The sequence below is a fragment of the Cupressus sempervirens genome, chromosome 1 (assembly GCF_028749045.1).
Source record: "Cupressus sempervirens isolate cs-2001-9-10 chromosome 1, ASM2874904v1, whole genome shotgun sequence".
NCBI lineage: Eukaryota > Viridiplantae > Streptophyta > Pinopsida > Cupressales > Cupressaceae > Cupressus > Cupressus sempervirens.
This window is the reverse complement of record NC_143118.1, coordinates 286,951,436-286,972,815: the sequence shown is the minus strand read 5'-3', so window position 1 is coordinate 286,972,815 and position 21,380 is coordinate 286,951,436. Positions and strand designations below refer to the sequence as shown.

At 36.9% G+C, this 21,380-nt stretch overlaps 1 protein-coding gene across 3 annotated transcripts in view; it reads right to left on the bottom strand.

The window, feature by feature from the left end:
• LOC149577218 (protein DETOXIFICATION 46, chloroplastic-like) overlaps positions 1–8,297 on the bottom strand; it is a 236,674-nt gene extending 228,377 nt beyond the window's left edge. For 2 of the 3 annotated variants that reach the window (XM_089822742.1, XM_089822733.1), the window contains exon 1: positions 7,390–8,258. In XM_089822742.1, the coding sequence (XP_089678868.1) occupies positions 7,390–8,008 (619 nt within the window). In that variant the 5' untranslated portion in view covers positions 8,009–8,258. Of the gene's footprint in view, positions 1–7,389 lie in introns of all 3 variants that reach the window. The other variant, XM_089822725.1, reaches the window with a different exon arrangement.
• Positions 8,298–21,380: the final 13,083 nt, after the last annotated feature.

The following is a 21,380-nucleotide window of genomic DNA, read 5'->3' as shown; positions in this document are numbered from 1 at the left end:
AAAACAAGAAGATGCAAAAGATATGGGTAGAGCAGTCTGATGAGAATGAAGAAGACAAGGCAAAGGATGAGTTTGCATCACATGGTGGTGCAAATGTTTCATGATTCATCCGAAAACTAGATAACGAGCATTGCCCAAGTGGGATTTTTCATTCAAGAAATTAAGAACCCCCTTATGGTTGGTATGCTGCATTTTTTCAGCATGGCAGGAATTATGAAGGTCTTTCCAAAGCATTCCAAGTCTTTGTGGAGACTTGCAAAGGTAAATGTGTCCTCTATGCATACACAGAAGTAGCTTTTTGGTGTCCAGCTACACAGGATCAAATGCATCTATAGCAGAAACCTATGGTTAAAGAGAAAGGTTAGATTCTGAGTTTGCATTCATTTTGGTGACTTGTGATCGTGCAAATTTAAGAGTTGCATTGTGAAAAAGAAGATCCCTATATTGTGAAGTCCAATAACCCTAGCAACGGTTGATATTTTCAGGGTTATCTGTTGTGAAGTTTCCAAGTTCAAATGGCTGCATCTATTGTTGATCACCCATAAATGAAGCCACGACCCAGATTTATGCCTAACCATTATTGCTTTAATATTATAATAGCAATAAAATATTTATGTGGTCAAGGAGTGGCAGACCTTGAGCACCTGTAACTAGTTAGACGAAAGTTAATAGTAAGATGTACCTAGCAAATAGATAGTTGGAGCAATAAAATATCAGCAAAATCGTGAACTATTAAGAATAAGACAAATTTCACTTAGTAGCAACATAAGATATAAGAGATAAGTCAGAATCCAAGATGAAGGATGTCTCCATCAACACCATCATGACAATAGTCATCATCTCAAATAAAGATAGTAACATGATCATCATACCAAGCAAGAAGAGCATCTTAATTAAGAAGACACAAGTCAGCTATAGAGTTGATATTTCCAAGACAGAAGATGATTGCAAGACGCAATTAATGGTGCCATAATGATAATCATAGCAAGTATATAGATGATACACCATCAATCACCAACATCCGATGGAGAGAGCATAAAGTTGATCATCCTTATCTCTTTTATTGGTTTCTCTAGTCATGCAGTTCTTCAGTTGCTAGTTGTTGCCATAATGGCTTCTATTAGTACTCGTATTGATCCGTTCAGGGCTAGAAGATTGAAGAGTTCATCTAAGGGCTAGAAATTTGAAAAGTTCTTGTTAGTCACTACTCTTATATTTCCGGATTTGTAATCCAATATATTTCTTGTATACAAATTAAATAGATGAGGAGAATTGCCTCCACACTGGAATTTGGATCTGTAAGCTATCATTTGGATCTGTAAGCTGGAGCTTGGAGTCGCGTGGTTCAGCATTGCTTAACCTCAGGTCGTGAAAGAAAAAGCAGCATACAGAAACCGGAAGAAATAAATAGATGAGATCACATTCGCCGTCTTGCAGCACTTCTTGAAGCCCGTACACAATAGCAGACCAGAATCAATACGGGGTCCACAAGGCACGGGACCAGGACAGGAAATAAGGACGCGGTCTCTATCAGCTGATCAGTGCAGGGGCAGATTTAAGGGTTTGGTCGGTAGTCTTAGCAACCGATGGGACCATCCAGTGCTAAAGGGTTTGCTATTACTAATGGGTCCATATTTGCGAGCTTCCAAATGATGATTTTGTTTGCTATGGTGTCCCTCTCTTTCAGTGGGTTCCAGCTCGGTTCCATTTGAAGACGACATTATGTGCCTCCAATAGGCAGACAGGCAGATGCCAGGTACGCCTTTTCCCTTTTTCTTACATCTGATTTTGCACCTGTTCAGGCTTCCTTTGTTACTTCTCCTGGCATTGGTAAATTTACAACGGTAAAACACCATAAAAAATCTATAACAAGGCACCAGTGGGAACGATATGGTCCTCATGGACGGAACAAACGGGGAAATCACAGAAACATCTGCGGAGAAGATACTTGTACAAGTATCATTGATTGATCAACCTAACATGAGAGAGGCACAGTCAAAACTTGATGGGTCCACCTTGCAAAACACAGGATCTGATAGTAATAGGGTGGCAGAGAATCAGATAGTCATGGCACCCATAACAGCAAAACAGCAAACAAGTCTGGAAGAAGCTACGAAACACAATGACATCTCTAACAATAGTGGCTTGGTCCTGACATACGGGGATAGTTTAATGCACAGCAGCATCATCAAGTGGAATCAAGGGAGCTTCCTCATTCTTCCAGGACCCTCAGCCGGACATACGAGTTCATTCAATCTTGGAGGGACAAATGGTAATTTACCCACAAACACCCTGAGCTTATCACAAGCCAGCGGACCACCCACAAGAGGAAACTACATCTATGTGAATGCCAAACAATATAAAAGAATAATTAGGCGGAGAAAGATACGAAAGTTTTAAAATGCAAAAAGAGGGAAATTAGCAGCTTTACTTCCGAAACCGATTCCACAAACCCCAGACAGTGCAAGGGAGGGAGAACAAAGTCTGAGGCCGACTGAAATCTCTAAAACAATTAAGCGGTTTGATAATATCAGAGATATTAACGGTAAAGGGAAGACAGATAATTCTCAGGTGATAGACACAGTGGAGGATGGGCTACCAAATAATTACAGCCCCACAAGGACGCCTATGACGTGGTATCCAGACATCTTTGTGAACGATTTAGTAGCTATGAAGGAAAGGGTGTGGGCACTTGAAGAGAGGAGTCAAATAGAAAGTATCACAATGAAAAGAGTTACTGAGGATAACTGGAAGCTGGCAGCGGAGGTCAAGTCACTTAGAGAACAAATTCAAAAATTGCAATTTAATATGGAAAAAGGAGAGTATGAATTAATATTGTTAAAGAAAGAAGTAGGGGAAAAGAGGACAGCAGCAAGTACTACGGGAGAAGGAGAGGCTACAGAAGCAGACAAAAACCCGCAAAGGAAAAATATACAAGATGCCATGGCCAATATGAAAATAAAAGAGAATCAACTCAAAGAACAAATCGAAGAAGTTAGATCATGGGCTAACATAGTAAAGGGGCCAGCAAACACTCCTATTGACAACATAGAAAAACAAGTTCGGAAACAGATTAGAGAGGAAAAAAAAAGAAATGAGAAAGCAACAAATATCGTCGTCAAAGGGCTACGAGACTATGGAGAATAGGAGAAAACAACGGATTTAGTTAAAGAATTCTTTAAAGACCAATTAGATTGGCATGGAACAACCATACAAGCACAAAGAATCGGAAAATGGATTAAAGGAGGCAAAGACAGACATGTTAGAGTGACAATGAGGAATATAGGGGATAAAAACAACATTTTCAGCAAGAGAAAGTTTCTTAGAGGCACACACATATATCTTGATGATGACCTCACTATAACTCAGCAAGAAGAAAGGAGGAAGGAATGGGGAAAAGTGAAAACAGCAAGAGAAAATGACAAGTGGGCGTGGCTACAAAATGGCAAAGCCCAAATCAGCGACAAAATCACACGCAATAAATAGGAACTTGGGCCCACCCAGGAACATTTAACTATAGTTAGCTGGAACTATAGAGGTTATCCTTGGAGAAGAGGACCTGGGTTAGGGCCGATAGCTAAAGATAATGACATCATTATGCTTACCGAGACTCATGAACATGATGGATGTAGGGTTCCAGATTTTGAAGGGTATAAGAAGGTATCACTGAGGAATGAAAAGATAGATAATGGTAAGGGGCATGGAGGCATCACCATTCTAATAAAAGAAACTTGGAACAGATTTGTAAACTTAAAGAAAGAAGATGTAAACAAGCAGTATATTTGAATAAAATTAACAGAGAATCAGATTTCTACAAGGGTGGTTGTCTGTTACTTCGCTCCAAAAGGCTCAAAAATATATTAAAAACATAGATTGGATCGAGAAAACCCATTCGTTGCACTCAAAAAAGACATAGCAGCCTTTAGCTCTTTAGGGGAAATAATGATAATAGAGGATTTCAATGCTAGAACAGCAAACAACCAAACTCTCAATCTTAAGGAGAGTTACAATGAAAGCAGAGACCCAGTTTGGCTCAAAGAGGAAGGGACACAAAAATGGGAAAGATCTTCACAGGATAGCATGGGAAAGATTAATTATTTTGGTGTTGAATTACTAGGCTTATGCTGCCTATATAACATGGTTACATGCAATGGTATGGAAAAGTGGCCTAAATCAGGTGGAATCACATGCAAAAGATACAATGGGCAAAGTGTTGTTGATTATGTTATATGCTCGCAAGACTATGTCGCAAAGATAATTAACTTTGAGATAGAGGATTGCCCCATGGAGTTAAAATCTGATCATAACCCCATCTTGATAAGGGTGGCCACTCACTTCAAAGATCAACATATTGTCCCAAAACCTTTACAGAAGAAGAAGATGATTCCGACTGGCAAAGTTTTAATGACACAAGAAAACCATGATACTTTCCAAGACTCTCTTTTGCGGCTGTCTAGGGTTTCGGGAAACCATCTTGAGTCTGAAAAACAACATTTCATGGACAAGGATAATCTTATTCTTACTATCATTAAAGCATTGGAGGAGTGTAAAAGATCTAGGGCCACAAGAGAAGCCAAGAACACTTTTTCGGCCAATCCTTGGTTTGATGAGGAGTGCAAAATGGCAAAAAAGAATTGGAAAAAGAACATGAACAGAGAAAGTAGAAAGGAGTATGATCAGCTGATTAAAAAAAAAAAAGAAGAGTATGTGAACAAAAGAAGAATAGAGTTGATTAATCTTGGTAAAAACAACCCCAGAAAATTTTGGAAAAAGCTTTAGCAGAGAAAAACTCAGATAGAGAATAACATAACAGGAACCAAATGGCTGGAATATGCCAAGACTCTCTACGAATGTGATCTAGGAGAACGTAAAAACATGGAAACAGAGACTACAGGGGAGTTATTCAGCGAAAAGGATATTATTCAAGGCATAAGGAGGTTAGCTGCTAGCAAAGCGCAAGATATAGATGGGCTACAAGCGGAATACTTAAAATGGGGTGCTGAAATCCTCACACCACACATCACTAAGATTTTCAACAGTGTCAATAGAGAAGGTTTCCCTGTAAAATGGACAACAAGTGTGGTGATCCCACTCCACAAAAGTGGAGATATAAACAATCCTTCTAATTACCGAACCATCATGAGAAATCCACTATTTGGCAAGTTATTTGGCAGCTTGGTAGAACAAAAAATCAGCAACTGGGCTGAAACAGAAGGCAAACGTGCAAAAGGGCAAGCAGGCTTTAGACCAAAACACTCTACTATAGATCACGGCATCACTCTCAAACATTTGATAGAGAAAGTTTGGGACGCTCCGGGGAAAGAGGCTTTTTATTGTTTCGTGGACTTTAAAAAAGCATTTGACATAGTGCCACGTAATAAACTATGGGATAGAATGGTACAGTTGGAAGTCCCTAAAGAACTTAGGTCAGCGGTTTACAGATTGTATGAGCAGGTCAAAGCTAAAATCAGAACGGCAAAAGGGCTATCAGAAGATTTTGACAGCAACATCGGGGTTAAACAAGGGTGTCCGCTTTCTCCAACATTATTCGGACTCTATATTGACAAGTTAGAAGAGTGGATAAACAAGACCAATGGTGAGGGGGTGCAGCTGGCCCACTTCGTGATAAGATTGCGCTTATATGCAAATGATCTCATAATTCTTGCTAGAACAACTAAAGGTTTGAAAGAGCACTTGAAAGCACTAGAAAAATTTTGTCACGAAGTAGGAATGCAAGTTAACACTAGCAAAACCAAAATTATGATCTTCTCGCTAAAGAAGAATAGGGGCATACAAGACAAGTTTCTGTTTGAAAATAGCCCCCTTAAGATTGTGGAAGAGTACAAATACTTGGACATCGATTTTCATAACAAACTCAATTGGGATACTTGCAGATCGAAAAGGATCCAAGGGGGCTAGAAGGTGTTATACTCTTTACAAAACAAGTGTAGGAACACAGAATTATGGGATTGGACGACCATGAAAACTCTGTTTGGTTTGCTGGTCACTCCGGTTATTCTATACGGATGTGAAGTGTGGGGCGGTAGTATGTCCGAACAAAAATGGCGGCAAGTAGAAAGAATTCAAAAACACTTCATCACATGCAATCTAAAGTCAAGACCACAGTTTTGTATGAAATCCTTTTGGTGGAGGTGGGTTCCTTTCCATTAGAAGCCGTCGCATTGATCCGGATGCTAAGCTATTTAAAGAAAACTCAAGGTCTGGAAACACATCGTTGGCCCAAGTTGGTAATAGAGGAAAAACTTGTGAGGCGGAAAAGCACATGGATGAAGCAAAATGACAAATGGATGCGAAAATGGGATATCAACATCCAAACTTGCCCGGATAACATTAAAAAGATAAAGAAGTTTGTCAATGAAAAATTCCGCAATATTCTGTGGACAAGACACATAGGGCGGAAAAAATCTTATTATATTAAAGAATTTAATCCCACTTCTAGTCATGATGAAAAGGCCTATATAAGGGCACCTATTAACTAGAAAGCAAAAATGTTGATGGCACAACTTAGAACTAGTTCACATCAGCTGCGATGTGAAACTAGTAGATGGCAAGTTCCAAAAGAAGAGTAGGCAGACAGAACATGTTTATTCTATAATATGGGAACAGTTGAGACAAAGCAGCACTTTGTCAAAGAGTGCCTGGCTTACAACGACATCAGATCTGATTATACAAAATACTGCAGAACAAGGACTTCAACTATTTATTTGAGGAAGATCAAGTGAAGAGAACAGCGGATTTGATTATCAAAATTCAGAGAAGGAGGGACAAGTTAACCAAAACTTTGCAACTGACTAGTTTCGCTCCTGACTCGGGAGGGTGATTGCATGGGTCCCATAGACTACTTTAGTCTCGTGGACGTCATTAAAATCGATCATATCATATCATATCATAGGCGAACCGAGATTTATTTGTATACAGTTAAAAAGTTTCTCCTTCTGTATAGCACAAGGTAGAAGCACGTTCTCCTATAGGCATTGCTACTTAATAGTATTACAATTTTGATGCTACTGCAATTCATCGTCTCTCACGCAATTCCTAATGGAAGCTTTTTTTTCTTCGGATGGGGGTGTTGTAATAGATGTGCCACTGCAATATTTGCACATTCTAGTATCTCTTTAAGACAAGTACATATCGCTTAAGCATCAGTTATACACAGAGCATTCCATAGGTCAAATGCGTTGGTCTTGTGAGCACTCATGTTCCACAGTTTCTGCTATCATGAATATAATTTCGTTCCCATAAATCATTAGTTTGAAAAGACATAAACAGAAATTATCCTCGTACAGAAAGCGTAAATGAATGCATACCCAATGCCCCAAATATACATAAGAAAACGCTACCTTAGAAAGACTAGAAATTAATGCATACCAAGTGCTGCTAGTTCCAAAGAACTGCTGTGGCCAATAACTGCTGTATCAATGAGACTCATAAGAGGCCCACATAGCCATATTCCAAGAGCAGGCCCTGCAAACAGGGCTATACCCTTCATCTGTTGCCACATATTCTGATAATTATCCAAGTCTAATCGATTCACGCTATGTTCTTCCAATTCCTCATCCTTGGCAGCATTTAGGGATAGATTTTCAGCGTGGCCCTCTTCAATTGTTATCATGTCCTTACCATCGGATACATTTCCTTTCGATTTCATTAACTCCACAGCACTCCCTGGTTTAATATTTGTACTGAATTCAGTACATTTCTCAGCAATGTGCTGATCATTTTCACTCGAAATGCAAGATAGCCTGTACCGGCTGCACCTTTCTTTCCCACAGATTTTCCGGTTTGAATCCCTATGCTGCAAATTGGTAATATTTCGCGGGACATTTTGGATGGTCGTTAGTTTCTTTAGACAGTAAATTATTTTAAACGACCTTAATGTGGAAGAATTCCGCGGCAGTACGGTGCATTCCGAGTGCCCAAAATTGTACCGTGGTGGCCGAGGAAATGTTCTGGATGCACTCTGGAGAAGTGGAATTTGAGATATCATAACTTACATGGAACTGCAGAAAAGTAATAACCATGCGAAGTATGAAACTCGAGTGGATTTGCAGATTTCTGAAGAATTAACCTTGGGAGAGGGATTTCTACCTTAGAAGACGGGCTGAATTAATCGACGAGTTGGTCGTCTGTCGGGACCATCTTGGGGGAAGATTCGAATTAATAAATCAAGGAGGGTGGAAAAAAGAAGGGTAAAAGCATTGAAAACAAGGCTGCATATCGCAGCAGCGCAGTTCCAGCCAACCAAATTGTTTGGGAGTGTTTTTTGAACTTTAATACATGTCTTGATTTGTTCACGGTAAATATGGCAAATATAGATGTATGGTAAGAAATTCATTTATATTTATTTACTCATATTAGTTGGTAAATAATTAATTAATTAATGATAAAGAATAATTTATTAATAAAAATTATAAAAATATTTAATATTTAATCATCTATAAAGATATCTCTTTATAGAAATAAAATTTATAAAATAGTAATACAAGAGTTTTGAAATTAATTCAAATAATAAAATATAAAACTATGGAACATAACAATGAATAATTCAAAATATTTCATATTCAACTTGGATATAATAAATCTTTTTTTTTTTTTGTCTTTAAATAATTTTTAAAATTATTGCCACTACTTTGTGGTTTGAGAAGGAATTCCCACAAAATCGGCCCTTATCCCTCACAATGTTTCAACCAATAGAAATTACAAGAAATAATTTGAAATTTTGAAAAAGTTAACTATCATGCATATTTACTTTATAAAATACTGTTGTATAATATTACTACAAAAATTTAAAAATTATATTGGTTATAGCTAACAAATTTTTAATCGCTTGTTAATATCTTGTCGTTGCCTATAGTTCTAGTGTCCAATGGCAAAAACTAATGGAAGGAACCAACTAGCACTTCCACTTTTGAGAGTGCAAGGATTAAGCTGAGGTTTTTGAGGGTGCAAGGATTTGGCTGAGGTTTTTGAGGGTGCAAGGATTTAGCTAAGGTTTTTGGCTATTCAATAGGATTAGAAATTGGAATTTGTTATTGTGGTATTTGTTATTTTAATTTTTTTTTTTTTTTAAATTAGCAATTGTCTACTTCAAGAAAAATGAAAATGAAAAATTTTGATTCCACTATTATATTGATCTAAATTAGCCATTTAAATCATTATGTTTTGCAATTTACTTTTGCAAATGAACTACACTATTTATCATTGTCGTGTGCTTACCAGCCAAGAACGTGGAAACACAGATTTGTCTTCATCAAGTCGGCAATTGATTTCATTGAGTTGCAATATTTACTTTTTAGAATATAATTAGGTGTAATTTCTTCCCCATGCTTCGTTTGAGACAAAACAATATTGATTTGCATGCAGTTGTTGCTTTAATTTATTTGTATCGCACTAAAAGTAGATGTTCAAATATTGGATATTTAGCTTACATAAGATTTGTTTTATAGAATTTTTTATTTCATTGTCTATTACAAATCTGGTTTCATTGGGGAAAATCTAATGCATTTTCAGCAAAGATTGAACAAAGTATCCATATAACTAAAACAAATATCATGCATTCATATGCCCTTCCCAAAAACTGCATACTCAAAACTTCTGAGAAATGTTTCTAATATAGCAGATCTTTTGAAGACAATACCTCATTATGACTTGGACCAACATGCCTGGGGGGTTAAGTCTGAGGATGGCATTCTATGCTGAGCACTTTCTACACATGCAAGATGGGATTATTGCTCGACCCAAATATTTATCACAGAGTTGGTGTCATGCTCTTCAGTTCGCACTAGGATCTTTCAGGGTTGGTTCCCACCGTCTACGGGCCTAGACTGACCACCACATTGATAGAGAGGATTGTATTTGCAGGCTATGCACATTGGCCAAGATTGAGACTAAGTTGCACTTCATTTTCCATTGCCCTATTTATTATGGGATCAAAGGGATATTTTATTGTTTATTCAGAGAGTGTAGCTAACTAACCTCCTTCTTTAGCTACACTAATCAAAGATGTTTGGCGCTTTATCTTCGGGAGGCGATGCAACTTTTTGATCACTCCCTACAACTTATTTTCTCCTAGAAGTAGGCTGCTGAGAAGCTCATTACACACTTCTTCTCACCCTTGCCCCTAGGTGGGGTGTGAAGCAGCCCTTAGATACCTCCACCATTGTTCACTCCAAATCCGTGTGACCTCGCAGGGCTTATTTTCATCCTCATCTTCATCAATTTCATCCCACTAGCAGATTTCAAAGACGGCTGCATGCTCTCCCCCACCTGGGTCTGTATCCCTTAGTGTTGGACTTCTTCCAGCCTAGGAAGAACCCTTAGTCTACATCTCATATCAAGTTCTCTTTCTCTTTTGTTTGCTTTCCTGACTACTGTTTGGTGGCCTGTTGGTTCTTTACTTCTTATTATGTAAGTTTTTAGTCCCATAGACCCTTTTGGTCTCCTGATGAACATTAATAAATTTATCTTATCTTATCTTATATGAACATTTATCTACATGCCTATGAATATAGCGCTATTAATATGATCTCATTGACTCACATAACTGAAAATGAAATGGAAAATGTATTTAAAATGGATTTCAAAATTTTATCAAATAAACAAAAGGAAAATTGGAATAGGAATGGAAATTTGATATTCCACCTCGGTGTAATAGCATATGCTCATTTTAGGGCCAAAATGAGACTGCTATTCCTATTCCCAATTTTAGTTTGGCGCACCCAAACTAGGGATTTGAATTTTTGGATATTTACATATGCCTAATCAGTCTAATTCCCACTACCAAATAGACCCTTATATATTTGAATTATGTGTTGCATTGTTCAAATAAAATTTTGATTATAATATTTTTTAATATAGTTATAGATCCTTCCATATTTTATTTCTTGGAACGGAGTATAATAAGCATAACATCTAAAAATGAAAGTAAATAAAAATGTATATTTTTAAATAAAAATTACACATTAATTATTAATATATAATTAATACTCACATTAATACATCTCATCAAAACAAACTTTTTTTTAAAATTAAAACTAATCTAGTATTATTCAATTAATATATATACATACATACATACGTGTGTGTGTGTGTGTGTGTGTGTGTAAGATGCTTTTGAATATAAAAGAAATTTGTTTGTTATTATTAGTTATTAATATAATAGATAACTAAAACATCACCTAAGCCTTGACTTTTCTACTATACTCCCACTTTTTAATGTCAAAAACCTAAGAAATTTAGATGAATGTGACATAGAAAGTTTTAATGTGTTTGTGATATTAAAGCATGCAAATAGACAATGATATATTATTATTGGGGAGGAACTAAAAATTGGTTCTTATTGTGGCTTCACAATGCATGCCCCATTTTCACGTAGAAAATGGGGACCCCCTAGTTTTAGTTTCCCCACTGAGGCTTCTAGTTCGAAGCCCCGATCATTTTGGACTCTCCCTTAGGTCTAGGGAAAATCCTAGTATCAGGTGGACTAGGCTCAGGCACTTGAAGAGAAAGAGAAAATAAGTTATTGTATAAGCCCCCCAACCAAACCCCCCCCCCAACTTTCTACTTCACTTGATCTTTGCTCTCCCTCTGATGTCACACCTCCACACCTAGATGCACTGCATTGCTCCATTGACAGGTCCCCCTACACAAACACACAAGGTTAGAACCTTAAGAGATGCACATATGTGCACGCCTTAGAGGCATGCACCTCCACATACTTAAAACATAAAAACAAAACTAGAAAACTTAAAAATAACTTAAAGGGCTTCAATGACGCACATACAAAAGAGAGATTAAGACAAAGAACCTCTCTTGTACAAAGCCACTACACATGTGAGTAGTTGCTCATGTGGGCACAAAGCTATTTTAGAGGCTAATTAAGCAGACTAGCGCACCTGTAAGGGTGCACTAGGTGTGCTAAGATGCAAAATAGGATTTTCTAGGGGAGGAATTGCATTTTGATCTTTTTTGACTGGTTTTTGACTCATTTTGTAGTTAGTCTAGATTTGTTTTAAAGTTCATTTTTGCCTTATGATATCCATAATACTAATGTTTTCCTCTTTCATGCAGATCAATGACATCATCGCCAGCTTCCATGACAGAGAAAATGACACCAAAACCTATTGCTTTCAAGTACCAAGGAGCACCTAAGAAATCAAGATTCCAGGATGGACATACGGAGATTAAAGATACAGAGTTGGGCCACATCGACTAGAATGCCTTCCCGACAATCTACAACAAATCCAAGGAGAGAATGGAAATGGTCTCTGTATTGACCTGGCCTGGATTAGTAAATGCAGCATCACATCCCACTTTAATTCAATCTTTTCAATTGATAATGATGTTGGTGGAGCATTATGTGATGGAGGAAAAGGTCATAAAGAGTGTCACTCGAGAGACAGTCCTGGACCTTCGACCCTGAAACATAAAGAAAGTGTTGCACCTTCTAAGAGCAAACCAATACCTCCAGATATCATATAATGGATCAGAGAGGTGATACAAGGAGAATGAGATAGAAGCTAACGAGCTAGTGCAAACTTCATTCTTGATTGAGAGGATACCTCTACGCCGAAGAGTAAGCAAGGTGGATATGACTAGAGGTTACATGAAAGACAACATTAGACACTTGATTGTCCTCCTTAGCAGATATATGCATCTTCTTATAGTTGGTTACCTTCAAACATGGATGGTTCATTTCATTTAAATCACAAGGACTATGAAATTGCCCATGGATTGGGCCACCATCCTAAGTGATATCTTGGATGAGTAGCTAGTCCCCATCAAAATAGACCCTTACTTACACATGACATCATACATGGTGTACTTGCTAGTACCCAAAACCACTAATTATCTAGGCTTGTACAAAAACGGAAGCATGCAAGCTACAAATGCTTGGCCCTATGTGGTGTATCCATAACTGGTAAAAAAGAAGCTCCCACTACATAGTGGTCAATGATGCATTCATCTTTGCCACCGTTAGATTTACTAAAGGAGATTATGTGAAGAGAATGTCAGTAGAGGCAGTAGCTAGAATTACAAAAGTATGTGCCTACTACATTCAATACAAGACTTTCATGTATTTTCGGGTAGCTGGCACTCTTTTGTGCCCCAAAAAGCTCCCAAGATATCTTTTAGATCAATTGATACACCTAGAGATAGCACACTAACTCACTTCTGCTTATGACAGAGTGAGGAAAAAACATAAGAAGACATGGCTCTAGCGAATTACAATTGGTGCATTCGAGGTGAAGCCAAAATAAGACATTGCTACCTTTCACTCTAAATGGGATCATTATCCCTTGGAAGAATACAACTCCCCTCACCCATCTTTTGACAACATTAGGATGGTTTAGCATCTAGCAGGGAAATAGTTTGTACATGTCTATGCCCTAGAAGATCATTGCATGAACGCAATAGATGAATATGATGTTTGCATAAGGGACTATTGTAGGATGAGTCTATATTTAGTAGAAAATATGCTCAAAATGAAGATTCCTCTAAAGGTCGTAAAGAAGGATGTCCCTAAAGTCACGGATCCTTCGTAAAATAGAGATAAAATCTATGATAAGCCTATCATGAATGCAGAGATAGGGCAGGAGGAAAATGACGACATTAATCATTGAGGTAGACATGTGGTCAAACTAACAAGGGAATGGATTTGAAAGCCATTTCAGATGGATCTAGTTCCCTAAACCATACCTCTACAAGCCACAACTAGGCTTACAAAAGGTAAAGGTGTTAAACTCACCGTTCCAACCTATCCAACTCAATCCCTAGTAAGGCTGGAGACAATACATCAACATAAGTAGGAAGCTAAGTACTTCGAGGATGATTAAGGAAAGAAAAGGAAAAGGGTACCCTCTAGGGAAAAGAAACAAGTGGCTAAGGTCCAAGAACCTCCAGAATGGAAATAACCCAAGAAAGGACAAGCTAAGCCTTAAGCAGAGGCAATAGATGAACCTCCAGAGTAGGCACAACCAGAATAGTAGGAGGATGAACAAATAGAGGAACAGAGGGTCCCTCTACCTAGAACTTTAGAGGAAGAAGAATCCCCCTCAACTCCAAAGAGAGTGAGGACAGAAACAACTATGGTGGGTACACAGAGGAGGAGATTGAAGAAGAAAAATACTCCATACCCATAGGTTCCAAAGACCATCTCAAAAGCTAAGGATGAAGAAGAAGGGGAACAAATAGAGTTTGTCCCCTTGAGCAAAACAACCCACTTGCCCAAAGCAGTAGAAGAAGGGAGGAGAAAAAGCTCTACATAGACACCTCCATCTACTCCAAGAGAACCTATCCAAGTATCAAATTCAAAAGATGAATAACAAAAGTGGATAATAGAGATGGAGGGTGAAAGAACTAATGTCTTTGACCTCTCAAATTTTACTTTATGCCAGTTGGTTTTGAGATAGTGGGAGAGAAGATTGGAGATACTCCCAAGAGTGAGCCATTAGGAGAGAATTGGAATCAATTGCCTCCTCTACCACAAGGAACTCTTGGCATTTCACCACCACTATTACAGGATGTGACCTTTTTAGATAAGGGTTAGTAACTCCTCCTTTGGTCATTCAAGCAAAAATAGAAGAACAACAAACTGGGGATGGAGAATTCCAACAGCTTTGTGTCGATAAAGTATTTGAGGAGGGACAAATATAGGAAGAAACTCAGCAAACTCCCCCAGATATAAAGGTTAGATCCTTAGCCCAACAAAACACAAAAACTTCTAAAGATTTTTCTTGATGTGAGAAGACTCTGGAGATAAGTAATAAGGAAAAGGAGCATGTTGTACAACCAACCTCTTCAGCCAAGTACATGCCATCTATAGACACCACACCAGCATGGCTAAAGAGGGAGGTTATGTTTTGAAAGAAGAGGCAACTTGAGCTAACAACAGGTGAAGGAATGAAAGAATTGATAAAAGTAGTGAAGAGGACTGAGCCACCTAAGGGTGATGTAAGAACATTGGCCTCCATAATGAAGAACCAAGACCAAGACCTTCTCACATGTATCTCCACTCCTCCTCCTCATGTTGACACTGAAGAACTGACTTTGAAATATTACCAAATCAAAGAGGTCATGTTGGGAAAGCTCGTAGTGGACACAACCAAACTAATGATCACCATAGGTATGAAGGAGGTGTTTTGACAGATGGATCAGGATGAGACTAAATTGATAACACTGCATAAGTAGAATGAGCTACTTAGTGGCTACCTGAACAAAGTAGTGGGACCTATAGACCTACAAAATCTAGAGGTTGCCCTTGGAGTTGCACTGGGAAGAAAGTAGTCAGGAACGCAGTTAGATTCATTTTTGGAGGCATGTAGTAATGGCACGACAATTTTGAGGAGAAAGGAGTGCAAATAACATAGGGTAATGTGAACCTATAGTACCACATCCAGTCAAGTGCTGACAAGTTGGTTTCTATAGTGAACTAAGATTTTGGGCTGATGGAGGGATTGCATGATGAAATCCAATGAATAAAGGACAAAGCTCAAGAGCAATTTTTGGAAGTGGAAAGGTACTATAATGCCACTAGCCTTGAGATTTTTGAGGATGAGTCAAAGATCAAGTTTTTTGTAGTGCAATTAGTAGTCCAATAGTTCATAGGAACATTTGAAGATGCTTTGTTGGATGATGACATAAGACAAGCATTTAGGATTGAAGAAGCATTGTTGGAGCTAGACACCAAGCTTGAAGATTTTGTGGAGACAAGAATAGAAGTCAGTAATTACCAACAAGTAGTGAAGGATAAGTATAATCCTTTAGATTTATCAGAAGCTAGAAAAGTAGCAAAGATGATAGAGACATTTAAGAATAAACATCCAGACATCATTTTGGTCTAAAGGGGAAGAAAACCCATGTGGTAGTAATTCAGTTTTGATACTTAGAAGATTTTTAGATTTTGGAACCCGTCATCAAGTTACACTAGTGCATAGGTGCACTTTTCATAGAGGTGTGCTAATAGTTAACTATCAGTTGCTAATCTAGAGCATTCCATGCACTGGAAACACATTTTGATGGCAGTTCAACTCCCATAAACATCTAGAGAAGGCCAAGCTTCCATTTTTAGAGCTTCATAAGACTTCTAAATCATCTCATAGCTTCCTTCTTCTTATCTTCTTATTCTTTCATACTCTTGTGTCATGTAAAATCTCATGCACCCATTAATAGATATAAGCAAAAGTGGAGACCTACTTAACACCATTTAGAGAGTCAATTTTTATATAACAAGCTTTATTTTATTAGTTTTTAGCATAAGTGTGTATTTAAAGATCTCTCACTCCTAACACAAATGGAGGAGATGATTTCTTATAAGTATATGCATGTAATATGTACTCTAGGTTGTTATTTTAGTGCAATAATATATGTTATTGTTGCTCTCATTCTTAGTGCATTTATTCTTGCCAGAGTGTGTTTTTTTTGTGAATGCATGTTCATGAATAATAATGGAGCCAATTGTTTTATTGTGTTGTTATGATTATGTGATCTTTTAGTTATGGTATTTTCCTTGTGTTAACGAATTATGTTGTTGCAATGAATTAAAGAAAGGATCATCTATTGTTCTTGAATGGTGTCTTGTCTTGTATGAGATCACTTTTTGTGGCCTTGTGATTTGATGAAATGTGAAAAATCTTTCAATTTATATTGAGTTCCCATCAACGATTGCATCAATGGAGTTGAGGAAGTGTTGCTCCTAATTTCATTGGTTTCCTATATGATCTTTTGATAATTTAATTCACAGATGTATTGTTACCTTGGTTTATGTCCATTATGAATTTCCCTTTCAAGTTATTTTCTTTAATCTCTTGTTATTTTATCTTGTTATTTTATTTCTAACACTTGGTTAAAATAGGAATTCATATAGTTGTATTGATAAATTGCATTCATAATAAAATAAAAAATACAAAAATATATCTCTTTTGTGGTTACATTTCAAACAACAATAGATTGTCCAAAATTGATTTGAACCAGCAAACGCCTCCTCGTGAACATACACATTTATCTTCAATTGGACAAACCCAGTAAGTTGCAAAACCCACCAGTAAGCTTCGAGTTGGTCCTCGACCAACTTTTCAAGAGAGGGATTTGAAAGGATTCATGTCATTCAACATTGTGCAAAATAAAAACTCAATAGAAGTGGCACTAGAAGGAGGGCCTAAAACCATTCAGATAAGAAAAACAAGTTGTTGCTTGAAAATAATGCAATTTTTAGAAGTTCAAAAAAAAAATTCGTCCATCATTGTCAGAAGTTGTGCAGGTGCACAGGTGCACTTTTTGAAGAGGTGTGTTTTGTACAGGTGCATTTTTCCATAATCAACATAAACTGAAAGATATTGATCTGCCATCCCCATTTCAGCGAGCTTTACAATCTTCACTAGGTGGACACAAGGTCCTAGAACTTTATCATTTTTGCAAGGCTCACAATGATAAAGGATTACCAAGAATTCTACCACTTCCATTCCAAATTTCATCATCTTCTTTAGTTCCACTTCTAAACCTACCTCCACCTATCATTCCACCTAATCATCCATCGATGGCCTTCTTTGAAAATGCAATAGATTCACCAATCAACTTGTAAGGTGCACTTAATGACCTTCCCAAGAATCTTGAGAAATTTTGCCCAAGGTTTATCTATGGAGAGACACAAACAACTAAGGATCATATCAACATCTTCAAAGAAATATGCAATTGAAAATAGATTCAAGAAGAGAATTGGGTTCTTCCTTTATTCACATACACACTAGGAGAAGTTGCCTTCAACTTGTACATGAGTTTTCCACTAAAATGCATCCAAAACTGGGCGACCTTTGAAACATTGTTCCTAGATCAATTTAAAACATCCATCAACCTAGCTATGATATGTCATCAGTTTATATTAATCAAAAGGAATCCAACAGAGACCATTTCACATTTCAACCATTGCTTTCATATGACATATTGCAAGTTGGAAACACCCTACACCGTACCAATTGAAGTTGTAATCCAAATTTATCTTAATATTGTGGACAACCTCAGTATTATCTTCCTAAGAAGACTACCTACTACAAACATTGACACATTGGATAAAGTCTTTAAAGAAGCAATTACATTTACTAAACAAGCCAATCCTAATGGAGGAGGATTGAGTGTTCTAGCTCAAACTAATACAACAATACTGATATATCTTGCTGGAGAACAAGTAATGCCTAGTCAATTTATTCCAATGACTCCAATTCCACTACAATAAGCACTAGTCATACTAGTTCTAGCCATAACCTACCTAGGATATGAACCTCCAAAAATTGATTTCTTTAAGCAAAAGGCAGCAACATCCACTGAAGCAGAAAATAATGTTACAATTGAGATTGGCCAAATGAATTTTAGACCATGTCTTAGATTACTAATGAGTTAACCCATTCAAAGTTGTCATAAGGGAAAAACAATAACTTTAAAATAACAAACATAGGCCCTTGCAACAACACTATGGTTAGAATTACAACAAGAATCTTAGTAGAAATAACAATACATCGAACAATTTCAATCCTCCAAATCGCAACAACAATTTCCAAAGACAAAATCAACAATGGAACACCCGTCCAAACAATGGAAGTATCCTTGAAAATAATAATAACAATACTCAATTTGTGGACATCAATCAATTTGATACTAGTCAAAACATGCCTAATGATTATGACTCGTATTTCAATGGAAATCAAGAAGTGAACCAAAATTCACAGGACAATAACAACGACCCCCTATGTAGTTCAATACTATGCTATTAGAGTCTTATGATTCTCCAAAAATTTTAGGAATGAAAGAACAAGTCAACAAGGAATTTACTTTTACATGCAATCAAGAATTAGATCCTCAACCAGAAGAGATGTTTTCTTTTTGGAATGACAATTGAAATACTTACAATTTGCAGAATCAAAAGGAACCATTGACTGAAGGGATTCCTCCCACATTACAACTAACACCTCTAGATTTAAGGGCTAATGATAATCCAGTACCTACACAAGCACCCTATGTTGGACAATAAAATCAGCACCAAGAAAACATACCTATGATACTAAAGAATCCTACATGGTCAATCGAAAAGTATAGTGCGATTGAAGATTTAAAAATAATAAAGGCCAATATATCCTTGTTTGATATGCTATAAAGTTGTCCTAATCAAAGAGAAGCACTGCTAAAAACTCTTGATCATACAAAGGCAACACCTACTATAGGCCATCAAAAGATGGTATCACAACAAGTCAACACTTCTGAGGCTATGCCTAATATGTATAAAGATAAGGTGAAAGTGCCTCCTTTCTTACTCAGCCCTAGAATTTTTGAAAAAAATCTTCACAATTGCCTCATAGATTCAAGATCTTCCTATAATGTCATGCTACTTCTGATAGCTCAAAGGTTAGGGTCACCCCTCAACCTATGAATTGAATAGTAATTCAACTTGAAAAAACTGAAGTAAAATTTATTGGGGTATTGAAAGATGTTTGAATATAGTTAACTAGAGGCCTCAAAATTCAAGATATCATAGATATACATGTGGTAGAGATTTCAAAAACATACGGCTTGTTACTGAGTAGGGAATGGACAAGATACCTGAGAGGATGGTTTTCAATTGATTTTACTCAACTATGGTTACTTTGGAAAAGATTGAATAATAAGATAAAGATTGATGCTAAGCCAAAACTAAGGATAATTATTACAGAATATAATGCACCAAATGAAGTAGCATTTGTCTAATCAGATTTAGGCTCCTACAAGGTGATGGCTCTTGATATAACTTCAACCAAGAAACCATATAATATGTATACAGAATCCATGGATTCTACCCCAAGAAAAGAGGTTGTGACTTAGTTCATAGACAACATGGTTGCAAATTTGCAATGGTTAGGCAAAGAAGTGGATCCAAATGTTTTGCTCCTCCCAATATTTTGTAGGTTACACAAAATGAGTCATTAATAATTTGAGTGCTCACATTGCCAAGAAGTGATTGCTTGGGTATTAACTTCATTGATGCAATTTTAAAATGGTCAAACTCAAAGTGAGATACAGAAGGAAAATCCAAGTCCCAAGTGCATATATGAAGTTGTTGAGAATGATGAAGAGGAAGAAGAAGATCTTAATGTGTCATCTAGTAACACCTGTTCAAATGGTGGGGCTTTTTCTTGCCCTCCACCAGGGATGATTAAAGTCCTAAGCAAAAGATGTTTTGTAAAAGGACAAGGTTAGACCTTAGTAGTTGTTCATCCTAAGTCATAAATTGATAAAATCACAAAATTTGTTGGGAAGATTCATGATCAACAAGAGACATAGACAACCCCCATATCAAAGGTAAATAATAGAAACTCACCAAGTCTACCACATGGAAGATTACAATGGATCCTGAAGAAACAATCCTTCAAAATTAAAATGAAAGAAAAGCTTTGAAAAAATAAACATAAGACCAAAAAACCCAAAGAACAACCAATTTGGACACTCAGTTTTGATGGCTCTAATGCAAATTTGGAGCTGATGCAGGTATAGAAATAATTAATCCCAAAGGTATGCATTTTTATGTTGCATGTCATTTACAACCTAGATGTACTAACAATGTTGTAGAATTTGAAGACTCGATTCATGGACTTCTCTTTGTATTAGAGAAAGAGGTCAAAGCTTTCATAATAGGAGATTCTCAATGGGTGATTAAACAAGTTAATTCAATCTACTCTTGCAATGATAAAAGAGTACTTGTCTATTAGAGAAGAGTTTGGGACTTGATGGAAGATTTTGAAGCTCTGAACATAAGGTCTATTCTAAGAAGGAGAAATATGGTAGTTGATACCCTTGCAATTTTGGTGAGTGCATTACAACCGTTGAAAGAACAAAACTAAAAAATATTTTCAATGGAATTGGTTGTTACCTCGTTTATTCTAGATAACATTATGAACTTCCAAGTCTTCCAAGATGACCAATATATTCTTGAGTTCATTATGTGCAATGGTCTTTTCAAAGGACAAGAGGTCGATGACACTCCTAATAATAAGCCTGAGGATGATGAGCTAGAAGATGAAGATGGGATTATAAACTTGAAAACCAATACTATCCCCAAGGGGATGGTAGAATTGGAACATATCTTTGACTGAGATGAATGAACATAGTAGTACATTTCCCCTTGTTTTTCTACCCAAATTTTTGACCAAAGGCCATATTGGCTTATGTTTTCATCTTTCTTTTTGTTTTTATCCCCGCATTGGTTGAAACTTTGACAAATCTAGGGTTTTATGCCCAAGTTGGTTGAAATTTTGACCAAATTAGGGTTTCCCAAGTTGGTCAAAATTTTGACCAACTCGGGTTCATAAGAAAAAAAGAAAAAAAGTTATGTAATTATATTT